This window comes from Cupressus sempervirens, chromosome 5 (genome assembly GCF_028749045.1).
Source record: "Cupressus sempervirens isolate cs-2001-9-10 chromosome 5, ASM2874904v1, whole genome shotgun sequence".
Lineage (NCBI taxonomy): Eukaryota > Viridiplantae > Streptophyta > Pinopsida > Cupressales > Cupressaceae > Cupressus > Cupressus sempervirens.
Genome location: NC_143122.1, coordinates 392,191,949 through 392,218,917, shown reverse-complemented (window position 1 = coordinate 392,218,917; position 26,969 = coordinate 392,191,949). Strand labels below are relative to the sequence as shown.

The 26,969-nt window shown below is 37.7% G+C and overlaps 1 protein-coding gene across 1 annotated transcript in view; it reads left to right on the top strand.

Annotated features, from left to right (window-relative positions):
- The window catches only part of TIM50 (Haloacid dehalogenase-like hydrolase (HAD) superfamily protein), a 116,168-nt gene that overhangs the window by 30,759 nt on the left and 58,440 nt on the right, over nt 1–26,969 (top strand). Inside the window, exon 3 of the mRNA XM_089830763.1 lies at nt 24,864–24,900. Within this exon, the coding sequence (XP_089686889.1) occupies nt 24,864–24,900 (37 nt within the window). The remainder of the gene's footprint in view (nt 1–24,863; nt 24,901–26,969) is intronic.

Below are 26,969 nucleotides of genomic sequence, written 5' to 3'. Positions count from 1 at the left end.
TTACCTTCAAGATCATTGTATGGCTAGGAAAGAAACATGTAAGCGCGGATCATTTGTCACGTATTAGAACAGGAGAACCGACAGACGGTGTAAATGATGACTTTCCTGACGCACAGCTGTTTCACATTGCTGCACTACCGGAGTGGTATACAAGCATCGGCGAATTCTTGTCAACAGGACAGTTTCCAAATACCATGCCACCGAATGAAAAACGGAAGTTGGTGATACGGAGCGGAACATTTCAGCTGATTAATGGATTGTTGTATAAAATGGGACCCGATCAGATCCTGAGGCGTTCTGTCCTGAAGGAAGAAATTCCACGGGTACTAAAGGAAGCGCACGAAGGACCGGCAGGAGGACACATGGGGCCGGACACAACTGCACGAAAAATACTTCTAGCAGGATTATGGTGGCCAACAGTATACAATGACGCGAGGGAATGGGTTGTTGCATGCGATACATGTCAGCGAGCTGGAAAACCTTTGAAGAGAGATTTCATGCCTCTGAATCCTTCTCATGCTCAGGAGCTCTTTGACCGGTGGGGTTTGGACTTCATAGGACCGCTGAAGACAAGCAGAATCAGAAGGTGCCATTACATTGTTGTCGCGACGAAATATTTGACTAAATGGGTGGAGGTGCGTGCACTACCGGACAACTTAGCGGTAAGTACAGCAAAGTTTATTTATGAACAAATAATTACTAGATATGACATTCCGTTACAATTAACAAGTGATAGAGGCGGACATTTTGTAAATCATGTGATCCGACTGCTTACCACGGAGTTCAAAATTTATCATTCGCTATCAAGTCCGTACTACCCAAGGGCAAACGGACAGGCCGAAGCTACCAACAAAATCCTGGTATCAATTATATACAAATCCTGCGTAGTCGAAGGGGAGGATTGGGAGGAGAAATTACCTTCTGCTCTGTGGGCTTACTGCACGGCGTATAAAGTTACAACAGGACACACGTCGTTTCAACTGATGTTCGGACAAGAGGCCGTAGTACCAGCGAAATTTATGATACCAAGCTTGCGGATAGCACTAGAAAACAAGTTGGGCGACATGGAAAGCTTAAGGGAGCGGCTGTATAAACTGAACAGGTTAGAGGAGAAGCGATTATTAGCACAGTGGGCAACTAAAGTAACACAGAATAGGCGAAAGGAATGGCACGATAAGCACCTGAAGCTAAATAGGTTTCAGCCCGGACAGTGGGTATTGAAGTACGATGGTCGGAATGAGATCAAACCGGGCAAGTTCAAAGTTAAGTGGGTCGGGCCGTACCAAATCCGGGAAGTAGGGGACAATGGAGCAATAAAATTATGGACTTTGGATGGACACGAAGTGCCTCGGGCGATGAATGGGTCGAAACTGAAGCTATATGACGGTCGGAAGACTTTTGCGTCACAGAATGGCCTTCGAGAGACCCCTTCGTCATTGCAGACCGACGATGACGATGGTTGAAGGGAAAGCTGACTGCTATTTTTTCCTTTTCTGAATTTTTTTTTTTAAAAAAAAAAAAAAAGGAAAAGAGAAAAGAGGTACCGTACGGTTTCATATTTAAAGAAATTCATAGCCGAAGGGAAGTGCCGTACGGATTTCACAGTGAAGGAAGGAGTGCCGTACAGCTTCCATAAGCACCGTACGGATTTCTTAGTGGATGGAAGAATACTGTACGGCTTCCTTATGTACCGTACGGTTTTCAGGGAAAGGAGTGTCGTACGGTTTTCAAAAAAAGTACCATACGGCTTCATACTTGAAGGAGAGAGTACCGTACGATTTTTCACATCTGAAGGATGATGTACGGTTTTTCAGATAATTTAATGTGTAGTATGGTTTTCAAATTTGAAGTACAGTTTTGTAAGGTACGGTTTTCATAACTGAAGGGTTGGTGTACGGTTTTGTTGCATTGTACGATTTTTTTAAGAATTGTATATTATAACATTCAGACCACCGTACGGATTTTCATAGCCTCAAATTGTACGAACTTTTTCACTATGCGGATTTCACTACTTAACATTTTTTGAGCTTTGAAAAGAGTACGGATTTGTGTTATGGCGTCCGGGTTTTATAATATATAGGCCTTGTGTGGGTACCAAAGACAGAGTTGCAGGTAAAATTGATGAGCCCTCTTCGACGTTGAGCCTGTGCTGATCCTGCTGTGCAACAGAAGAGATGGCCAATCCTTTAGCTCCTCTTAAAATAGCTTATGAAACGACAGTGGTGTCTGCAACGAGTAAAGGGTTTGGATGGTGCCCAACATTGCATGCAGTTTGGTGAGCTACTATCCGGTACCCATTGTGGACGCTCTCCTTTCAAAGCGTTTGCACTATTACTGATTCCATTTCCACTCACAAGTAGAGGAGCACGAGGTATTTACAATTGAATGTACAATCTCTAAGCTTGTAACGTACGGATTCCAAATTGATCTCATTGCACGGTCGTACGGTCACCACACCATTCTTATAACTCATCGTACGGATTTTTTGGGCAATCACTCTATAGACTTGTGCTCTTGCTGTTGTACGGATTTCTCAACTTCACCACCGTACGGATTTGGAATTTCTTTGCAAGGCTGCGCACGGATTTGGGAGCCAGTCACCGTACGGATTTTGGAGGTTGAGTTACCTTACGGCTTTGTTAAAAAGCTTGCCGTACGGATTTTTCCATATATATGTTATTTGCTGTACGGAATTCGAGTCTCAGTGCAAATTTTTTTTAAACAGCCATCGTACGGATTTTCCAACATGATCACCGTACGGATTTTTTGAAGCAACCAATGTACGGATTTTCAGTATAATATGGTGTACAGGTTTTGCATAAATGATAAATATGGCGTATGGATTTGGCGTACGGCTTCTGCCTGTTATTGCATTCAGATTTTGAATGGCATTCCAGGGTATTGCATAAGGAATTGGTGTAACATGGCAGAGGGTGACAGGAGGTTTTCAAAAAAAAAAACATCGACAAATCAAGAATGCTCAGAACGAGTATCAGATGATGTCATAGGGAAGGGGAAGCATAAGCGATTGCCAGAAAGAGTGTAGAATCAGTAGGAAATGACAGAAATGGTGTGTTCCATGCAATTTTGTGTGGGTTTCAGAGTGCTAATTTGGTCTTGGCGGCAGGACCCCGCGGGGGCGCTGCCCCTTGACCCCGCTGAGCCCCAGTCATTGCGGATATCAGTTGTGGGAGTCTGACCAGTTGAGAAGACATAGAGCTACTGCAGGCATGGAGTGTCTGTGTACTAGAGGCACTAAGAGTAGGTGTTGGCCGTGAGGCTGTCTTGGTGGATGCGTAGAGAGCTCGAGAGGAGCTGATCATCCAGTTGGAGGCAGTGCAGCGACACTTGGTTCAGTGTACTCGGAATTGGAAGGCAAAAAGTGGCATAGGTGGCTATTAGGGTCAGATGTCAAATTGGCTAAGGTGACAGTGTTGAAGACCAGTTAGTCAGTCAATGTATTTTGGTTGTTGATTTGTCTCAGAGATTTTGTAATAGTCATCAGGAGACGACTTTTCTTTTTGGGGGGGATGATGTTGTCGGTAGAAATTGTGTATCGGCCGACGGGTCCCTTTGGAAAGGAAATTGTGTATCAGCTGACGGGTCCCTTCGGTAGAAATTGTGTATTAGCCGACGGGTCCCTTCGGAAAGGAAATTGTGTATCAGCCGATGGGTCCCTTCGGAAAGGAAATTGTGTATCAGTCGACGGGTCCCTTCGGAAAGGAAATTGTGTATCAGCCGACGGATCCCTTCGGAAAGGTTTTTATGTAACGACATGTTGTGGCCGACGGACTCCTTCGGGAAAGTTCTTCGGAAAGTATTTATAACCCCTTCGGGAAGCATTGTATTCATCTTATCATCCGATCTTATCATCGAAACATAATGTACTGTTTGGCATATGCGAATAATAATAATAAGAGTTTTGCTGTTTGAGTTCGTGTTCATTATCTGTGTGCAATTCTTAATTAACCTATGTGGTAAACAGAAGTGAAGGTATCCAGGCTCTAGTGCCAAAAGATTATGAACATATCTTTGCTATCAAATGAAAATTGACTCTCGAAAGAGTAAAGAGTCAACTTGACAATAGACCTTCCAATATTCTGTGCATCGCATGAAGAATTGCAACTATAGTGCGCTATGCCAGTCGAGAAAGGAATAAGGTTTATTCCCTTGTTTTTACACTTTTTCTTCACTTGGCCAATTTGCCTGCAGATTTTTGTGAGTTATCATCAACACAGCGAGGGAGCATAAGGGGACATTCTTGAAAGCCTCCAACCTGAATGCAGGTGAAACGAGGAAACTGTATGAAATAACTCTCATATGTCTTGACAAGATTAGTTGCTTTAGAAGATATTCAGGGCCCTATGTTTCCCCGTAACTCTCTGTTTGTGAGCATGGCAAAGGCATCATTCACCCTTTTCAACTGTAACTGGGGATAGTAGTTGTAAATTTGAGTAGTTTCGTTGTATTCTCCATGAGGACTGAGGTCTGACCAAACTTTCATGCTGGCAATTGCATACGTGAGGTAATAAGACGTATGAGATCTCTGATTTGATCCAAACTGAGTTAATTGGTTATGAAGACCATCGCTGATTATTTCTCCCCAATCAATAATTGCTTGCTAGTAGTTATTGTCTTGATATATAAGAACATCTAATCTTGAAAACATTTAACAATTTCATTCCAACCAACTTGTTAAGAAGAACGACCATATCGGAGATGTCCTCAGTGAAAAGTGTCCTGTGAAATGTTTTGGGCAATTGTGATTGTCCTTTCCTCGGCAGGTCCAACCAACTTTTGGCTATGGTGTTTAAACACTTCTTTTTATTCTGATGATAATAACCTTGAGCACTATCCATAGAAATATCTGTGAACTTATCTCTGATCTGCAGCCTTAATGAAATAGAAATGGAGATTGGATCCAATCTTGCCACCACCTTTCCCTCTGATGTCTTGATTTCTTTGGTATCTGGCTCATTTGTTTTCATGCACTCTAGAACTAACTCAGGACACTGTACATCCAATGGGTGACTTGCCGCTTGTGTTAATCCATTATCTAGTATCTGCTGGGCCAATGGCAACCTGTCCTTGCTTATTGCTTGCCAAAATTCTGCGATATCAATTTGTCCCAACTTTGTGTCCACTATCTTGGGAAGCATGCATTTCAGTATTGAGGGTGGCTTCCGGCCTTGGAAACTGTAATTCATTGTTGTTGTTGTTGTATTTGGCAACTAAATGAATTAGTTCAGGATTAAAATCAATGAAGAGAAGACTTCTCTTTGCAATCTTCTGTTAAATGAATTGGTGGCATCAACCATGATTCAATATTTTACATCAATCTCTATCAGGGTGGTTGCAACAACTGTATGTTGGCATTTTGAAATTCCTGTCAAACTTGGTAAAGTTTCACATTCAGACTTTATCACCAATGAAGATTTCAAATTACAATCCTTGTTCAATGGGAATAAAAGATAGATAACTCATGGGTCTCAGCATTTGGTTTTGCATATTGACACATACCATTGTTATTTAACAGTTGTTCCCCAGCTGATTATGAAGCACTGTTTGGCACACATGTCTATTGGAGCATTTCGTTCCATGATATCTGATGAAGCATCATCATACTTTGCCACTTCCCGAGTTACTGAGTATGGGCATTTTGTTCAATAGTTTTCAGGGCAAATGGATTCATCGGCAATTCATCCAGCAACTGGTGTGTCATCTCTGTGAGCCTGCATTGTACATGCATATCTATAATAGCATATGCTTCTGGAGAGGATGTTGGTAGAAAATATTTCAAACTTGGTGCTTCCTCAATTTTACTATTTGCCAAGTGGTCATCATGGTGAGAATTGCATTTGTAGCTGTGCACATGAATGTTTTTCTCTTCCTATTGACTTTTCTGAGTTGAAGGTTCCTATACACCATTATGCATCAGCTTCAACTATTACCTTTGAAAAACATATATTTTCATATATGCTTTTGCAGATGTGGATACCTTTCTTCAACATTCCCATTCTTGCACTTGTTTCTCTGTTTTCGAAATTATGTGATATTGAGCCTCATGGGATCTGGCAATGCAGCATCTCGGCCAGACACTTGGTTAAACATGTCGCATGCATTTTGTCGACTATATCTTCAAGTTTGCATGCGCATCTATCAGATCACTTCAACCTAACTCTTGCTGAGTGCATTTGATCAAAGTTTCTAGGGCCTTGTCAGAATCATTATGCTCTTATTCTACTGTCGCTCTCCAAGCAGGACAAAAACCTTCGCATTGACATGCTCTAGTATTAATCGGAGCTATCAGTCCTGGAGAAGGCATTGTCTTTTCATCTGTATACTGTGCACAGTATGGTCATTTTCTCAAACAGTTGGTGCGTTGCTACTGCTGCCAGACCATCGTCTATCATTTTCAATCAAATATTTGGTGTGCATTATGAAGGCATCATGTACCAATGCTGTGGCTCTCAGCTGCGTACTAGCAGTTATTCCAACCTTTAACAATAACTGAACACCATATATTGTAGTGAGCACTTGTCAATGGTTTGCATGCTTAAACTGGTTATACCCGTGCACCAAGGTTGCGCAACTCCTCTGTACAGGCACTCTATACCAATTATCACTGGCCCTTTGTCAAATGTGCAACATATTTAAAACTTCGATGTTTAGCATACTCGTCAAACAGTTATCTTATAAGATGTTAAATGAGCAATTTCATAGACTCTGCACTTTGTGAGGCTGCATTTTGCTGAGGTAATGTGTCAAACAGCCTGTGTACCTTGTCACTGCTTACACATTTTACACGCATATTCATTGTGCTTCATTTGCAGGGAGAGACACATACACAAACCGGCAAATTGAATTACCACCATCACTGCATTTACATTTCAAATGTCATTTAATGGCTCCCAACTTCCTGTCACACTTGCATTACCTCTTACCCACCAGCAAATGGACATTCCTACAACTGCAGTATATATATATATATATATATAATTATAAAGATGGGGTTCTTTGGTTTAAAATATAGGCAAATTTCTCATTTAATCATATTAACCCACAAGCAGCGGTATCCCACTACTAATTGCTGTCATCCATTTCTTATATGCCTCATAGCTCACATACATGGCATTTATTTTTTAATGTCAATTGATTGCTGAAGAACTGCGTGCACGACCATTTCATGAAGATTGCACTTATGTTTTGAGAAACGTAGAAGCATCAACCTGTGCGAGTGGCTGATTTAAACCTGAACTCCACAGTTTACACACACAGGTTATAACCATTCTGCTTCATAAAAGAACCTATCTTCCTTCTATTCATTTGCAAGATTTATGCATTCATATTCTAATGATAATATTTAAGAAATGCCTGGTATTGTCTTGCCATTTAGCGAATCCAACATTTGGGATCTTTCATTTTTGTCTGAATTTTGCAAGAATGTCTGCTATTAAATTTATTATTTTTACTTATAAAGGGTAGCCAAGAAGTAGTTATGCAGAGTTGGAATTGGAGTTTTGATACTTGAAATTTGAAGAGGTTAGGATTAGGGCACGAATCTTGGCCAAAGTTAGGATTCTAACCCAGTTTTGGGAAGAAGTTGGTATGTTGACCAAGATGAAATGTTGACTCTTAACTTTCGAACCCTTTAGGCCATTTCTTTTATCCACAATTGGAAACAGTAACCATTGACTCTTAACCTTAACTCAAAAGGATCGAGTTGGGATGTTGACTGGAAAGAATGAGATGTTGACCCTCAATCCGTAGTTTTCCTCAAAAGTTAGGATTTTTATTTTGAATTTTAATTTTTAAGTTCAAATAATTTAAAATTTAAAATACCAACTTCAAAAGGGCGTTACTTTGGACTCGTAGCTCCGATTTTAGAAATTCGAAGTGCAGGACGAAAAGTTGACAATGAGCCGGAGAGTTTAGAAACACAAAACCACCAGGAATCCCATAAATTACTAATCTTTTTCAAGCGCAAAAGTTGACATGCTTGTGAGTGTTGATTACCCAAAATAATAAACTGTGAAACTTTGACCAAAGGACCATAGAAAAATATGTGCAGGTATTCAGATAGATTGACCCCGCAATTGACTAATTTGACATTTTTTTTGAGGTTTTGGCTACTGGGAAAACCACGTCAACAGAAATAAAACAGTATCATGACTTCATTAATTTCTAACCTTTACAATTGCCCTGCGATCACAATGTCTATGAGTTTCTAGTTTTACTTCTCAGATTTATAAATCGTGTATGAACCAGAATGCTATGTCTATGCTATCTCAAACTGTTCCACAGTAGCCTTTTGAACATATATATAAAATCTAGCATCAGCAGTGAGATCTATTAGGTATCTCCATGTACTAATAATCTATAACTTAGAGTTTTTACAGTTTGGATCAAACTGTATACCAACTCCCTCTTACTGTCTAAACTTTTAGCATATGTGCGTTGCTACAAAGATCACTATGCCCTGATATGCACATAGCATGGCTCTTCAAGAAACTGGTAAAATATATTCTTGCGAAAAACTTGATATAATCAAGTATTAGCATAGAAAATAAAGAACGCCTGAAGGTCTGACCCTAAACAGCTATTACTTATGTAAAACAGCCCATATTATCTGTATGCATAGGTTACTAACTATTACAAAGAATCAAAGGAAGAGTAGCTCTTATTCTTGAAGACTTTGGTCCATGCAGCTGCAGTCCGTATGGGATGAAGATGATGAAGTTGTTTTCCCCATTTTTGGCTTTTGAGCTGGATTGTCCCCACCATTCGTTTTCTGCCGAATCAAATTGAGAAGTGTGGGAATTCTTTCCTGTTTCCATTTTTTTCTTACCCCCCTCCTGGTCCCAATTAATATTGGAGGAAGAGTTTGAATTTTTTCCCTTTTCCAGGTCAGAGATTGTATTAGGAGCTTTAAATCCTTCTTTGCTCATTTAATTCACCTACCAGTTGTTCTCTGGGGCTTCTTTCAAGTGAAGTCATTTATGTAAAAATTCTATGTTCCTGATAATGTTCATCTTGTGTTCATCAAAAGCCTAGGATCCTTGATGATCAAGATTGGGCGTTTATCTACCTCCTTGTTACTGAGTTCCTCTGCTGGTTTAGTTGTATTGAGATGATCTTCTTGGTAGAGAATCACATAATTCACCACATTGTGGATAGCTATACTTAGGTTGTCCAATAACTCTTTCTTGAATACCCATCTGCAAAGATGTTCTACTTCTGCTTTAGGGTACCCTACTATCAGCATAGTAGAAACGGAATTCTCTGTATTATCACAGTTAATCTGATAGTCGTGATCATACTTGACAAAGGCATCTCCCAGAATTACCTCCACAGCCCTGCAAGCCAAGTCATCCAAGTCATTGAGAACTTGACCCCATCTTTCTTGTTTTATTTATTCATAGAATGCCATTAATCTATTGTCATTTGTCAATTTCAAGCGCAGTTTATATTCCATAGCTTCTATCCGATCAGACCCAAACACTTGAATTGAGATCTTACTGTAACATGTTGGTTGTGTAAGAAATTGAGGGTGTATAGTCTTAATAGGGAAGTCGAGGTAATAATGGAAAGTCAGGACCCTTCATCTGAGCATGAGAGAAGTGACGCATGGGTGCTTACAAAATACATGGAATGATTATTTCCATCTTTCCCTAGGTTAATTTGATCTAAATATTATTTTTCCCACCTTAGAGCACTTATTTTGGTGCTAACGGCTTATCTATCATTTGCCATCTGGACTCAGTTAGGTGATGAAAGCTGGATTTTCCATGTGAATTAATCATGGTCTTTTTTGTGGATTCTAAAATTATTGTAAAGGTCTACTGTTTTAGATTACTTAATAATCCAAAACCATAATCTGAAGAATAAAGCCAAATGCAAAATGTAAATAAAGCCATTTCCAAATTGCATCCAACTGTAATTATATTAATAACACCAAAAGTATCGGAAACCACATTCTGGCATTTTGTTACCACAATTTCTTCAATAAGTCCAAATTGTCTATGTATATGTTCTGTTTACTTAAAGCCAAAAACAACCTAAGAGACTTAACATATAATTACATAAGCCTCTAATATTGAAATAGGTCTACACAACAAAATTTGATGCATACTGAAGTCTATAGACAATAATTTGCAATATTACGAAAGACTAAAATCCTACCCAGACACTCCGCTCACATCCTAATGGAGATTTCTTTTACCTTTCTTGTTCTACATGACCTTGTATAGACCCGCATCCACCTCACTGGAGCTAGGCCTGTCCATTCTCTTTCCTGTTAGGCTGTCTGAAAGGGAATGCAGGTAGCTTGTCTTCTTCATCCAGGTCCACTTCATTATTTCTCAGGTAAATCTGTAGCCAATCTCCTTCTAGAGGTCTCCTTATCCTCTTGAACAAAAAAATCAATATATATGATTGGAATTGTTGCCTGGAAGAGGTCATTGTCTTCTACTTCCAAGATTGGCTTCTGAGGATTTGGCTTGCACATTATATACAACATATTGTAGTATCTTGCTTTTGGGATTTAAAGGTCTTCAGTGATATTGACTAGAACTGTGACTAAACCCCCCAAAATTTCTTCTAAATGAGCTCCTTGCATAGTGCCCCTAATGCATCTCTGCTTCTTTCTACCTGAGTGCTGAGGCTAATAACATTGCAGCAATATCTATATTAACCATATATTTGTCTTCAGAGAAATGAAGTCATCCCCTATGATACGTTTGGCAGCCCTAATATCTAGACTGTGTATAATTCAAAATCAACCTTAGACTCCCCACTTTTACCTCCCCTTGAAAGGCCATTTGTTTGTTTTCTTTAGTGAAATATATCAGCGTAACCATAGTTACCCTGGTTTTCCTGCTAGCCTCTATTATCCTCAGCCTGACTATTCTATTCCATGGTAGTTTTTATTACAAAGTAATTCGTAAAATACTTGCTTGGTAAAGAATATAAATATTCTATTCCAGCTAAAAGAAAGCTAAGGAAAGCTAACAAATAACTACTGCTAACTAAATATTAGAAACATTCTAATATATAGAATAGATTACAAACAAAATAACCATTAACTAATAATAGAAGCTTATCTATTGTCGTAATACCCTCATTTAATGGTCAATGTATTCATAACACCAAGTTCTCCTCTGAATTTGACAAACTTATCAAAACCAAGAGGCTTGGTGAGAATGTCTGCAATCTGATTTGTGGCAGGAACATATTGCAAGTCTATTGTTGGGTCTTCAACCAGCTGTCGTATGTAGTGAAAATAAACATCCACATGCTTGGTTCGTTTATGGAAGATTGGATTTCATGCTAACTTGATAACGACTTCGTAATCAACAAACAAAGTGGTTGGTTCTGCTGGTGAGATCTGTATATGCCCTGGCATCTGACAAAACCAAACAGCCTCATAACTTGCCTTGACTGTCCCTCTGTATTCGGTCTCTGTAGAGGAGAGGGAAACTACCTACTGCTTCTTATTAGTCCATGTGATGACACCTGATCCCAAACTGAACACATATCCGGAAGTTGATTTTTTATCGTCAAGAGTTTGCCCAATCTGAATCTGTGAACCCATTGAGTCTAAGATTGGAACTTCGAGAGTAAAAAAGTCCATAATTTGAAGTGCCCTTCACATAACGAAGCACACGCTTTGCTGCCATGCAATGATCAGCCTTGGGAACTGTCATAAAGCATAAGATGTAGCTAACTGCGAAGCTGATATTAGGCCTAGTAACAAAGTAGTACATGAAGCTGTCTACTAGTTGCCTATATGTAATATCATCAACAGGAGGAGAATCAGACTTTGCTGATAACTTGAGACCTTTCTCCATGGGTGTAGATATAGGCTTGCAATCCTGCATACAAAATTTGTCTAATAGAGTCCTGGCATATTTGGATTGAGAGATGAATATATTAGAAGACTGTTGGCAAACCTCAACACCTAAGCAATAATGCATGAGCCCAAGGTCACTCATATCAAAAGATTGGTATAAATTCTATTTGGTTCCTTGAATCAAAGATGCCAGACTACTAGTGATGATCAAATCATCCACATAAATATTCAGAAGGATGATGCCACTATTAGTAGTCTTGATGTACAAGTTTGAGTCTGAGAACTCCTTTGGAAGCCTCAATCACTGAGCTACTTATCAAATTTCATGTACCATGCCCGAGAGGCATGCTTCAAGCCATAAAGGGCTTTCACTAATCTGAGAACCTGATATTCTTAACTGACAACCTTGAAACCAAGAGGTTGCATCATGTAGACCTCTTCGTGGAGCTCACCATTCAGGAAAGCACTCTTGACGTCAATTTGATGGACCTTCTAGCCAAATTGTGCTGCCATAACTAGGACGAATCTAATTTTGCTCATCTTGCAATAGGAGCAAAGGTCTCCTCATAATCAATGCCCTGACGCTGAGAAAAACCATTTGCAACTAAACGAGCTTTGTACTTATCCAAAGTACCATCAGATTTGTATTTGATTTTGTAAACCCATTTGCAGCCTATGGGTTTCTTTCCTAATGGAAGATCAGAAAGGACCTAGGTATTATTCTTAAGCAAGCCCTGGTGTTTAGATGTCATGGTGTGTTACCACTCTGGAATTCCTTTAGCCTCGGAGTATGTTTGAGGTTCAAACACATTGTGAATGTTGGCCATGAGAGCAAAGTTAATAAGACTTTGTTGGTTTGCTCTTTTTTCGAGTAGTTCTCCCATCAATGAGCTCATCATCACGAAGATCAGCAAGTGTTTTAGCCCATCACTTAGACCGGGGAGGAGAATGACCAACATTAGTATCAGGAGATGCTCTATGAACAAGTTCCTCATCAGAAGAATTTGGATCAAACTTAGGTGAAGCATCTACAAATTTGGTTGATCCTGTAGGAGAAGTTGGAGGTGTGTGTACATGGATCACTGGTATAACTGGAGCTGTAGGAGCCCTCCCATCAGGTGGACCTAATGGAAGGCTATTTCCCAAATCATGAGCCTTCATAGGTTGGCCTGTTGGATCAGGAATAGGAGAAACATGCATGAATGGTCCTCGCTGATCATCAAAGACTACATCACGACTGTACAGGAGACAAGATGTCTCAGTGTCGATCAAGCGGTAGGCTTTGTGAAAACTACTGTATTTAGCAAGCATAAATTTCTGACCCTTGGCATCCAACTTGTTGTGTGATGAATCAGGGATCCAAACAAAAGCAAGGGAGCCAAAAACCTTCAAGTGACTGATTCTGGGCTTGCGACCTGACTAGGCCTCTTCTAGAGTCTTACCTTTGATTGCTACTATGGGTGATCGGTTCAAAAGATAAATTGCAGTGTTGACTGCTTTTGCCCAGAACTTCTTTAGAACATTGTCTGTGTTTGAGCATGGACTGATCCATCTCAGTGATTGTTTTGTTTCGGCATTCAACTACACTATTATGTTGTGGTGTGTGGGGTGTGGTTAATTGGCTTTTGATGCCATGAGTATCCAAGAAGCTAGAGAATTCATTAGAACAAAATTCCCCCCCATTGTCTTATCTAAGAGTAATAATAGATTTCCCAGACTCTTTCAACTAAAGGTTTCAACTTCTGAAATACAGGAAATGCATCTGATTTCTTTTTAAGAAAATACACTTGCATTTTTCTACTAAAATCATCAACAAACCACAGAAAGTACCTGGACCCAAGAACAGGAGTGGCCATAGGGCAGCAGATATCGGTATGAACAAGTTGAAGCACTTGAGAAGGTTGCCACGAATTGCCACTGGTGAAAGGTGTGCGATGTTGCTTCCCAGCCTGACATGCATCACAAACTCCAAGCTGCTTAGTTTGAATCTCTGGTAAATTGAAGACAAGCTCTTCTTGAGCAAGCTGAGAGATAATGCACATTTCAATGCCTATACCGTTGATGCCAAAGTGTGCTAATAGAAGACCGCCGATCAGCCATAGCTATGTCCCGAGAATCATCAGAATCAGTAAGGCAAAAAAGACCATGATTTTGAAGACCCATTGCAACAATTGACCCAGTCGACCTATCAGTGATGGTACACTAATGTGAACTAGAGATGACATCCAACAATGGAGAATGTCGTAGTAACTGACTCGCTAAGAGTAGATTTAGTTACATTCCTGAAACATAGCACACATTGAGGAAAATGAGATTTGTCCCAACAGATTGAATCTGAAGGTTGCTTTTTTCGACAACGGTGTGCTCTTCTCGACCACAAAAAATTTTAGAATCCAAGGCTAGTTGTGAGCAAACTAGTCTCTACGGTGGGTGAAGTGATGAGAGGCACTTGAATCAATGTACCAGGCAGATGACTTCACATGATCTGCAGGTCTTTTAGCCATGAAGGCGGAAAAGACAGATTCCGTTGGCTCAGTGTGCTTTGCATTATTCGCTTTGGGTTGTGATTTTGATTGCTTAGATTGGGCAACTAAGCGTTTTCGACATTCAACCTTCATGTCACCAAACTTGTGGCAATAGTTGCATTGAATGTTCTTTCGGGAGCCTTCTGAAGCTGGAGCAAAGCACTTCTGTTGAGAAGACTGCTAAGATTTTCCTTTATCCTTCTGAAAGGAATTAGCAACAAAGGCTTGCTCTGTGGAGGTGGAGGTGGAAGTGCTACCGAACTGTTGTTTCCACCAATCTTGCTGAAGCAGAAGTGTGCAGAAAATCGGTGAACTTTAGATCAACACCAAAAGATGTGATGTTGAGAGTCTTGATAAAATGCTCGTAGGACTTGGGTAAACTTTGGAAAGTGATAACCACAGTGTCCTCTTCTTCCATTTTGCGATCAATGGCAAGCAACTGATCACATCTTTTCTGAATCCTATTCGGGTGAGTTTGGAGTGATGTTCGCTCATCCATGATAGTAGAAAACAAAGTGTTCTTCAAGAAGAAAGCTCTACTTTTGTCAAAAGTCTCATGAAGATTTTTGAGATGTGCCCATATCTTGGCAACTGTCTTGTTGGATGGAATCTGAGAGAGCTGATCATCGGCTACGGATAATTTGAGAAGTATCATTGCCTCTTAATTATTCAAATCTCATGTATTCTGATCAACACCAAGGGCAGTGGAATGTTGTGTAATACCCATAACCATTTGATTGGTATTCTGATATTCAAAAATTGCTATTATCTGCTGCTTCCAAGTGCCATAATTCCGACCATTGAATTTTGAATTGCTCTCGAGCAAAATATTAGTCAAAGATGTCGTAGCACATTTTTCAATGAAAAAATATGAAAATCTATGAGGGTATGTTCTTTGAGGTAAAAAAATGGAAGACTCAAAAAAAATTGAAGAGTGACCTAAAAGAGAGCTCGAAAAACCTAGAAAAAATATGTTGTTGATTTTCGAATCCACTGGCACAAAAATTGAGGCACCTAGAAAATTGGACAACTCAGTTGAGCTCTTGAAAAACCCATCAAGAATCTGTAATTAGGAAAAAATGTCAAGCCCAAAAATTAGGGTCTCAAAGAAAACCCTAGTCGACAGCAATGGAGGCCAAAAAATTGCTGAAAAATGGTGATTTCAGGTAGCAAACAGCCAGGTTTTTGCGCAAAAAACGGAAACCCTAGACGGGTTGTAGGGAAAATTGCAGAAATAGTGTTGAACTTTTTTAGCAAATAATTTCGAAAGAATTTACAAAATTTTTGAAAAAATTTGAAGTATTGGCTCTAATACCATATTACAAAGTAATTGGTAAATTACTTGCTTTTTATTAATAGAGACCGACAGGTCTATATATACAAAAGAATAAAGCGATGTTTCCTTAGGAAACAATCGTAAAGAATAGAAATATTCTTTTCTAACTAAAAGAATGCTAAAGAAAGCTAATAAATAACTACAACTAACTAAATATTAGAAACATTCTAATATTTACAATAGATTAAAGACAGATAACCATTAACTAATAATAGAAGCTTATCTATTACTGTAATAGTTTTATGAGAGTTTAGGCTTTAATAGCTGCTTTATCTAGAGAGTTTGCAACCTTAATATTCCATTGACTATTAGGGTTGGAATATATGTCCGTTGATGATTAGATAGTTGTTACGAAATTAATTGTCCCTTGCTTGGTAGATTTTTCTTGTTTAAAGTTGCTGGTGTAAGTGGGATGACCGGACTTAATTTTCCCTTAAATAATTCAATACCCAAAGTTAGACGATTTCTAATGTTATCGATATTCAATTTAAGTCTCTCCATTAATCGTCTAATACAATCAGTTTTGCCGAAGGTGAGATATATACACTCTATATTTGACTACTATTAGATTAGAGGTCTGAGAGACCTTGCTACTTATCCCATTCTCATAAACTTTGCGGAGAGAGTATTAATTTAATCAAGCCTAATTTTAACTTTGCAGGGATAGTATTAATTTAATCTTTGCTTTTGAATGCCTTCTGTTATCCAATAGACTCAATGAATTTCCCATCAATTCCCTTATTTGCTAATTTGTCTGCTATAGAATTTTCATATCTGTAAATATGATTAATTATGTATTTTTAAAAATATTTTAATAATTTCAGGGCTTTTTCTCCTAGTGGATTCAGTTTCCAATTAGGAGTGGATCCCTTTCTTATAGCATTTACTACTATTGCTGAGTCACCTCCAATTTCCAGCTTTTTGATTTGCGAGTCTGCAAAATAACAAGCCTTCGATCAAGACTTTCAGCTCTGCTTGGTTATATGTATCAATTCCATGAGGTCTTGCTATTCTTTCTATTTCTGTCCCATACCAGTCATGTATGCTATATCCTATTCTTGAAGTGCTTGGATTTCCCCGGGAGGTTCCATTAAAGTTTAATTTAAACCAACCTTGTTTGGGTAGAGACCACTTGCAATTAGCTGTTGCTTCCTTGCTGCTACTTTCTCTGGGCCTACATAGGAGGTAATTTTGAGGCCTTGCCGCCCAAGTCTAATCTTCCCATCCAAATGTGGCAATATCCTATCTTTTGAAGCTTGTGAGAGTATGATTTTCCTACTTTTTTTTTTGTCTCTGTCTTCTTACACACTTGTTCTCAATCCATCTTTTTTTTCTTGGAATATCCTAAAGTTGCTTTCTTTCCAAATTTACCATATCAGTATTAAAGGTACTGCTATTCATATATTGCTGCGTGAGTGTTTAGTGAAATGGGTTTGCCAACTTTGGAATAGAGACATTAGGCGATTGGTCCACCAGAAGAAGGTTCTTAACTGCTTCTCTATTTTTGCATTTGCCCCAAGAGCAAGGGGCAGCTAGAGGATAATTGGTATATGGGTATAGTTGATAAGTCCACTTTTAGCATTGTAGCTTTCCATGTTGTCGTCAACTGTCTTCCTTTCCATTATTTGTCTTTTTTTTCAATTTTTGTTGCTATGTTCCCAATGATTATTAGACCTTATACCTTTATCCAAGGGTAGGCCTAGGTATTTGTAGGGGAGCTTCCACCATTTGAAATTTAGGATATTACAAATTTGTGTTACGAATAAACCACGGACAAAAATAACAAGTATATGCAAATATAACCAATATCAGGAAATAATAGATCACATAGAAAAGAACACAAGACACCAAGATTTAACGTGGTTCACCCAATTCCTAAGCTACGTCCACCAAATAGCAAGTCCGATATCATTACAATCCAGTGATTACAACCTGATTACAATCTGTAATCCCTTATAGCTCAATACCGCCGCAAGAAGCAATTTCACATCACAGCTATGAAACAATCCCTAACCCTAAGCCCTTTTATACAAGTATTTTTGCCGCTTTAAGGTTATAATTAATAATTACATGTCGGCCCAAAATCCCGATAAAATAGGGCCCCAAAGAATTTATGAAGTATGTACAGTACTTTCCTGATCAATCACCACAATCTAACAATTTGTTCCTCTTTCTTAAGGTTAAGGTTAAAGAAGAAGATTTCAGATTTATCTTGGTTTACTTGTTGCCCTGAAGCTCTAGCATACTAGTCTAGTATTTCTACAAATCTTTTGGCCACCTCCTCTTCTCCCTCCCCAAAGAGAACGATGTCATCAACAAATTGCTGATGTGTTATTCATTCCAATTCATTTGTCACTTTTATTCCTTTGATTTGTTCCATTTCTCTAGCCTTTGTGATAGCTAGGCCTAATGCTTCAGCTATAATAATGTAGAGAAAGGGTGAGCTTAATCCTCTAGAAATGTTCAAGGAACCATCCAGGGTTCCATTTACCAGTACTAATATCAATGGAATTGATATGTATTCATTGATTAGGTTTATCCACTGCTTGTCAAAACCAAAGACTTCTAAGGTTTTACATGGGAATTTCCAATCTACTTTGTCATATGCTTTTTTTAATGTCTAGTTTGATCATCATACTAGGATTGTGGTTATGCTGGACAGTTTGGATTACTTCTTGAGCTATAATGACCCCATCAAAGATTGACCTTCCTGGGAAAAATACAATTTGTTCGTCTGATATTATAGGATTTCTTTAATCCTATTGGGTAGAGTTTTAGTCAATATTTTATATAATGTGTTGCAAAGAGACATTGCTCTAAAATCCTCCATCTCTCCTAATTTTTCCTTTTTAGGAATTAGAGTGATGAATCCACTATTAATTTCTTTAAATATCTTTCCTAAACGTTTGTTATTTTCTATGGCTTCCACTAATTCTTCTGCTAAATAATGTCTACATTTTTTAAACACGTTGGCAGGGAAGCCAGCTGGCCCCAGAGCCTTGTCTGGGTTCATTTGTTTAAGTGCTGCTTCTATTTCTTCCTTTGTGAATTTTCGTTTAAGCATTTTATTTTGATCTTCGGAGATGATTCTAAACATGTTTCCTAGTATTCTGTTTTGAGCTTCTAGATCAGATCCTTCCCAATTGTTATTTCTCATAGCAGGTGACAACCTCTTTGACTATGTCTGATGGATCCTCTGTATTTTGCCTTATTTCTTTTTCAATCTTGGTGATTCGGTTTACATTTCTTCTCTGCTTGGTGTTTTTGTGAATTTTTATTGCCGTCTCTAAAATATTTCTTCTTTGGCTAGGGTATCTTCATACTTTCCTACTAGTTCTTTTTCTTTCCTGTATTTTCCTTGGTCCACACCATTCTCAATTGCTTCATTATTGGAGCTTTCGTTCTTCTTTTTTTCTTTTAAATTAAATATATCACCAAAATGATCTTATTTTGACTTAAGTATTTTTCTCTTTATTTCTTTTAGTTTTGATATGAAATAGATTTCTTTGAGCCCATATGTTTTTCTTCCTCCCACCATTGTTCTACCAGTTTGATAAAGTTTTTGTCTTTCAACCACATCTTCTCAAACTTGAATGGGCATCTTTTTGGCTTCTCTTCTTCAGTTACTACTAGTTGGACAGGAAAATGATGCAGTCCTGAGCCAGGCAATATTGTTGATTTAGGAGTACGTTGGAGTTTGCTATATTGCCTTTGGAGAAGAATCTGTCTAGTTTCTCTGCTATATTATTAAATTCTAGCCTTCTACTGATCCTGTTTTTAGACTTAATATCCATTAGGTTAATTTGCTTTACTCAATCTTCAAAGTCAATTACTGATTGAGGTTCTCTAGTCCTTCCTCCATTTTTTTCCAATATGTCTAATATGACATTGAAGTCTTCTCCCATTATGCAATTTTGAGTTGGGTAATTGTTGAGATATACATTTATCAGTAAAAATTGAAGCTCACTATTGATACTTCTAATGATTCCACTCCGTCAATTTCTTTGATTGCTTAGTTTTTCAAAGGATATTTTTCTAGGATTCCATATTATACCTAACCCTCTTGATGCTCCCTCTGCTACCTTCATTTTTTCCTGCTAAACTCCTATCTTTTTCTTGAATATTTCCAATTCTTGTTTATTCAGTTTTGTTTGTTGCAGAATGATGACTTCAACTGTAAGGATAAACTATATAGCATTTTGTTATGCTGTGTTTGTTAGGGGCATTCATGCCTCTAATACCATCTTCATGCTTCCTTGGGAATGAACTTCCCCTTCCTTGTATTCAGCAGTGATGTTATTTTTTATTGATCCCCTGCTGATCCATCTATTGTTCTTAGTTCTGATCTTCAGCTTCCATCTCTTTCATACCATCAATTCCTTAATTTTTATGTCTTCTGGATCCATATCTTCCAGTAATTTTTCAATGAGCCTTGTTTTTTTAGCGGCTAATTCCTTATTTTCTTCCTCATCTTCCTCTGTTAAGTCCGTGAAATCATAAACTGCTTCCAATTCTAGAGGAATATCTGATTCTTTAAAGTTTTCTGTATTCAGGATCTCATCCTTTTTTGGCTCCTTTGCTGAATTGTTTTCCAGCTTTTCCCATTTTTCTCTAATTATCGGTTCTTGATCTCGTCCTTGATGTACTTGATCGAATAGGGCTAACTGGTATTCCACTGCAGAATGGAAAACCTCTGTATCTTGCAACAGTTTCTGGAGGGCAACTTTGCTTGGCAATGGCCATTTCCTTTTCCTTATTTTGCCTTGGCTTTAATCAGTGGGAGGCATTCTTTGTTTTGGTTATTGCTATATGTTCTTCCTTGAGTGCTTATACTAAATATCCTCCAATTTCATTATTAAAACTTATAGCAACTAGTGGTAGTGGAGTTGATTTTGTAGGTTCAGATTTATCTGGAGTGTATTTCTTTTTTAGATAGTTATTTTTAACCTCAATTGTTTCATTAAAAAAGTTAGGTTTCAACTGCCAACTTCCTTTTTTCAGTTTTTAATTCCAGAGGATCCAGGGATTTGATCTTTGGATCAATTTTATTAAATTGTTTGCTTCTACTCTGAGATCTTTGCCTTCGTTACTTATGTAACCAATGATTGATCCTAGGGTATTTTCAATAACTTCTAGGGTTTTAGAGAAATGATATTCTGTTGCTAAAATTGCTAGATTGACCCATTTTTTGTAATGTTGCTAGTGTATACGTTTTGGGATTAAAATTAGGTGACCATTCTGTGCAAGGAAAGCCATAACCCGTAAACAATCTTGTATTACCATATAAAATTTTATTTTTAATTGTCCTTTTTTATAACTAATTAATAAAAAGTTATTCTCCAAGATGGATGTACTTACCTGGTGTGAAAATCGAGTTTTCCATCGATTCATTCACTCTTTGGATCGATTGGTTATTTTGACTCCAGATTGCAGTAACACTCAGCTTTGAGTAGAGATCACATATAGGCTTCATTTTCTCTGATTTAGAACCAGGATATTGCAGTTTTCCTCATCTTCTGTGCTAGGGTTTGCGATTGCTGAATGGAATTTACGTTCCGGGGTTGTTTTGGTGGCCTTTCTTTGTCTGAGGGGCTTCTATTTGCCCCTGTTCACAGTATGGGGTTGCGTTTGTTATTCCCTTGTTCTCCTCTCCATATCTTTTTTTCTTCTTTCTTGAAAATTTCTGTAATTTCCCTTACTTAGAGAGGGGTTATATCTTTTTTCTGGAGGAACTTTGATAGCTCTTTGGCAAAACTGGAGTGTTTGATCCCTGGTTTCCTTGGTAGTATTATCTGTCCACCTTCTTTTTCTCATGCCCTGGTGGAAACAGGAAGTTTCCCACAAAAACATCTATATTTATTTTGTGTAATCTCCAAGGTTTTGAAGCCTTGTGGCTTTTTGTTGCTGGATCTGTCGTCTTGGATTATTTTGTGATATGGAAATAGATTTGATGCCCACTGCTGCAGGTAATTTCTTATAGAAGGAACCTTTCGAATATTTAAAGGAGTTTGATTAGCCCCAGTTGCCATGGCTTTGGAATTTCTTAATAATTTTTCCCAGATGATCAGACACTTGGTTTTTCTTCCCATAGCGATTTGCCATTCCCCCTCAGAGGTAGTTGCAGTGGGACATCCTTCTCATGCAAATAATTTTGATGATTCCCGTTCTTCGAGGACTGGTATTCACATATTTCAGAGCAGAGCGTCTCCAAAAAGAAGATAACAGATAAAAGTTTTAAAATAAATTTAAAGAAAATAAATAAATAAAATATTGAAATTTCATAAGTTGTCTGCCTTAAATAGCTCCAGCCTGGAGGACCTGATGTATTATGAGATTTGATGATTAGTAACGGACATCTGAATTTTATCAGTCTTGGTGTAAGTTTTCTTTATCCACTGAACCTATGTGCTAAGCTTTTGCATTATTGAGTGAGTAGATGGCCCATTATGTCCAAGATATGTTTTACATCTAATCTTCACTATCAACCCCCCAACTTTGTTTTGCTGAACACTGTGTACTATGATTTGATGATGTTCTGAGGCTCCGCCATCTCAACAAACTCAATGAGGTTGTTGGCAGTGGAGTTTGCACCCTTCTCTTGGCCTGGACAATGAACTATGTTAAGTTTATTTACCACTTTCCAGTGATGTACTTTTCCAATCTCTTTATCCACCATAAATGATGGTCACTACAATTTCATCCCATTACTACCAAATTGATTGCAAAAAGTGTTAACAGACTTTCTTTGGCTAAGAAGGCTGTCTTACCTTTTTCTATAGATTGAACTTGTATACTTTGTGGCTGCATCGTTAATTCAGAATTCGTCTCACCATTTCCCACCAGTATGGTGATCTAACAAGGTTGAAAAGAACCCCATTGGCATAAATACAAGTTGCAATGTGCTCATTGATTTGTCACTTGCCTCATTTTAAATTGTCTTTTCTAGTGTTTCTACATGGTTGGTTCTTTCTTTAGAAAGATTGGGGCATTTGTCTTCTAAAGAATATGGTGTCAAAGGAATGGATGTGCCCCAGCTACTATTGTAGTGGTGGAGGATGGTCCTATAGGTGGCTTGTGCAATCATTTCTTGGCCAGAAGTGGAGATTTCATTTTAGCTATCTTGGTTGCATTATTACCATACTCGTACTCTTTGATATGAAGAAGAATTTGCATCTTTGGCAACCCATGTTTGAATGGCTCACCCCAGACCTCTGATTCCTTGGTTGGCAATTGAGCATAGACAGGCTTTCACTTGACTATATCATCTTGTATACTGATTTTGGCATTTGTTAAATTGCCAAACATAAGTCTCAGCTTCAACGAGGTGCTCAGTTATTCTCACATGCTGCCAAAGTCATGATAATTGGCCCAGTAAGCTAGAACTACCAGTCATTGTAAACCACAGCTGTACCTAGATGATTTGAATATAGAAATATTTTAGGAAGAAATAGATAATGCAACCATAGTTTAAAATGCTATGCAAAGAAATAAATTAATAATGATAAAAATGAATGCAATATGAGGCTAGCTTTGCATGTTTCAAAACGTGGACAGGAAATTGCAAAACAATGATAAGATGTATTTCACAAAGACAAATAATGGAGATTGGAAAGAAGGAAAACATATATTGATGGATGATACTCCTTGATACAAGTGCTTTGATCTCTGTAGCACCTATCTTACACTGCTTGAGGTGTAGGAATAACACCAGAAGACTTGAACTCTTTAAAGATTATTATCAACCTTGAGTGATGAGTATAAACAGTTCTGGGTAAGTGAATGATGAGATATAGATAAATATTTATGTTTTTATTTTGTGAATTGTTAGTGAGAAAGTCATTCTAAGGTTATCTATGGTTAATCAGGCTTTTTTAATTGCTTGCTGTGTTACAAATTTTTTTTTTTTTTCTAATTGGCAGTTTTTTTTCAAGTCCTTGGTTTCTTCTATTTTTGGATGGTTTGAACTAGGAAGTGGGTTTTTGTTAGATATTCTTGGGCTAAACAGTCAGACACAAAGCTTGAGCTTGTGCAGACTGCAGACCAAAGTCAAGTCTGTCTGGGATCAGAATGCTCCCTCCATGGCCCAGGTAGGCAGGGTTGCTGTTGAGTGTGGTAATGTAGTTTGTAGGATTAAAAGCACGTCCCTTATATTGCAAGAAGACAATTTTGTTTTTTATTTGCTTAACTGTTCTCAAAATACTCTTAAGAGTGCCCTGAAATTGTCCATTTGGTAATCCACTTGCTTTGGCTTATGGGAAATCATTATGGTTCGGAATAGTTGCTTTTTCAAAAATAGTTTCCTAGTTTTTTTCCTTTTTAGGAAGTATGGACAGGTTAGAAACCAAAGAAAGAGAAGCTGAGGCCGAAAACTGAATACATTGGATTGTGCTCTGTAGTAACTTGCAAGTGGCAAGCCGATAATGTTGAAGTCTCTAAAAATAAATTTTGTGTCTAGTTGCAAGTGGCAAGCTGATAATGTTTATGTCTCTTCAAGTAAAGTTGATACAAATATGTTGCCTGTTATTTTTGTATTGGATTTTTCTTTTCCAAAATTTGTTGTTACTGTTTATACTTTATAGATGCATCAGCATGTGTAGAGAACACCTTGGTTCTCCTGACCATGCAGGGATGTTCCTAATCTTAACAAAAAGGGAACACCCAAGTATTGTAGAAAGGTGTTGGGGGGTTGACAGGATGAAAGTGGGGAAAACTTTCTGTTTCTGAATTTGTTTTGAGAATTTTCTGGACAGAGGCTTTCCTTGGTAAGACTGTAAGTGTAAGCTGAGAATTAATGGAAGTAAGATTACTATAGCTTGATGTTCTTAGATCTCAGACCATTGTTTATTCAAATCTCTTGTCTATTCTGCGTGAATATGTTTGGTTAAAATATTCCCAGGTTACCTCTTAACAAATAGAAAATAATAATGAGTTAATGTAAATTTCTTCTTGGACAGTAATAGTCCAGGAATTATGATTATTTAGGTGTTAAATTTGATGTGTTTATATATTCCAGTTAATTAATAGGCTAAAATTTTAAACATTTTTTCCTTTCTTATCAAAGCATTACGGGTGCCTCTGTTTATTCTGTATTTATTCTGAATATTTATATACCACGAACTAACCATTTTTGTTTAATTTTTATGGTGGACAGAGGATTCATGGTTTCCTTTATTCAGCAACAATGTCAGGTGATTCTGAACATCATTCTTTTTAGTTAAATTTTCTGATTTTAAAAACAATAGTGAACTTTAAACTTCAATTATGTTATGTTATGGGAAAGTGATGTTGTTACATTAAACATATGAGATGAAAGCTCTTTATATAAAAAATTTACAAAGATGATGTTTCTAAAAGAAACAATCATGATCTAAGATGAAAATAGAAACTACTTAATAAACTAATGACTAAGATGACTATTAAAGAAACACTACGATACTCTAATACCCTCCTGTAAAGGTAATCGTCTAACTACTGTCTTTCTGTCACAAATTCTTCAAAACATTATGCTGATGCTGAAACCCTTCCTGTATCTGCAAGATGCCAATTGACCAAGAAGCCATCCAATCTGATGCTGGGTAACAAAGGTATAACTCTCTGTAGCCAAAGGTACCAAGATGAAACTATAACCTTGATTTTGAGGAAAATCGCTAAACCCTTTTGTAGATGAGCACTACGACTCAAAACAAGCTACAAGGAGGCATGATTTTTTAGGAGAAAAATCAAACACAATTTTTGAGGCAAAAATTCAATCAAAACGAGACAATCAAATAATACAAAGCTTCATTTCTTGAGGAAAGAATGGTAAAACTCAACAGATAATATTTGAGGAAAAATTAATAAAACCCAACAAATAAATTTTGAGGAAAAAAATATTAAAACCCAACAGATAATTTTTGAATTTTTTAAATTAATACCTAACATATACTTTTTGAGGAAAAAACTATTAAAACCCAATAGATAAATTTTGAGGGAAAAATTATTCAAACCCAACAAGATAATTTTTGAGGAAAAATTATTAAAACCGAACAGGATAATTTTTGAGGAAACATTTATTAAATCCAACAAGATAGTTTTCAAGGAAAAATTTATTAAAACCCAACCAGGATTTTTTAACGGAAAAATTAATGAAACCCATCAGACAAACTTTCATTGTGGCAAAACATGAGACTTTGCGTGGTCTAATAGCGCATGCAAGCAACATGCAAGTACATGCAACTCACAAAATGCACATGCGAGAACATGCAACTCACGTGTAATCTTCGAAAATTAGAGACTTTTGCTCAAACTAAGAAATCACGCGATTAAAACCCTCGTTCAAGCTCACAATTATCAATAAAAATCTTTAAAGATGAACCACAAAATTTTCATAAAACCACCAGCAACAATTTTTATTTTAAAATATCAAAAACAAACTTCTGGAAAAAATTCCAGATCAGAAGAGGCTTGAATTTTTCTTTAAAAATCCACCAAATAAGGCTAGTAGTCAGTGAAACAGTCTCTACGGTGAGTGAAATGATGAGAGGCACTTGAATCAATATACCAGGCAGACGACTTCACATGATCTGCAGGTCTCTTAGCCATGAAGGCGTAAAAGGTAGATTTTGCTTGCTTAGTGTGCTGTGCACTGTTTGCTTTGGGCAGCGAGCCTGATTGCTTAGATTGGGCAGCTAAGTGTTTCCGACATTCAACCTTCATGTGATGAAACTTGTGGCAATAGTTGCATTGAATATTTTTCCGCAAACCTTTTGAAGTTGGAGCTAAGGACTTCTACTGAGAAGACTGCTGAAAATTGCCTTCTATCCTTCTGAAAGGATTTAGAAGCAAAGACCTACCCTGTGGAGGTGGAGGTGGAACTGCTACCAAACTATTGTTTCCACCAAACTTGCTAAAGAAGAAGTGTGCAGAGATCTTTGAATTTCAGATCAACACCAGTAGAAATGATGTTGAGAGTCTTGATAAAATGCTCATAGGACTTGGGTAAACTCTTGAGAGTTATGACCACAATGTCCTCTTCCTCCATCTTGTGACCAATGGCAAGCAATTGATCATAAAATTCTCAAATCCTATTCAGCTGAGCCTGGAGCAATGTTTGCTCATCCATGATAGTAGAAAACAAAGTGTTCTTCAATAAGAAAGTGTTGCTTTTGTTAGAAGTCTCATTAAGATTCTTGAGATACGTCCATATCTCGACAACTTTCTTGTCGGATGGAATTTGAGAGAGCTGATCGTTAGCTATAAATAATTTGAGAAGCCTCAC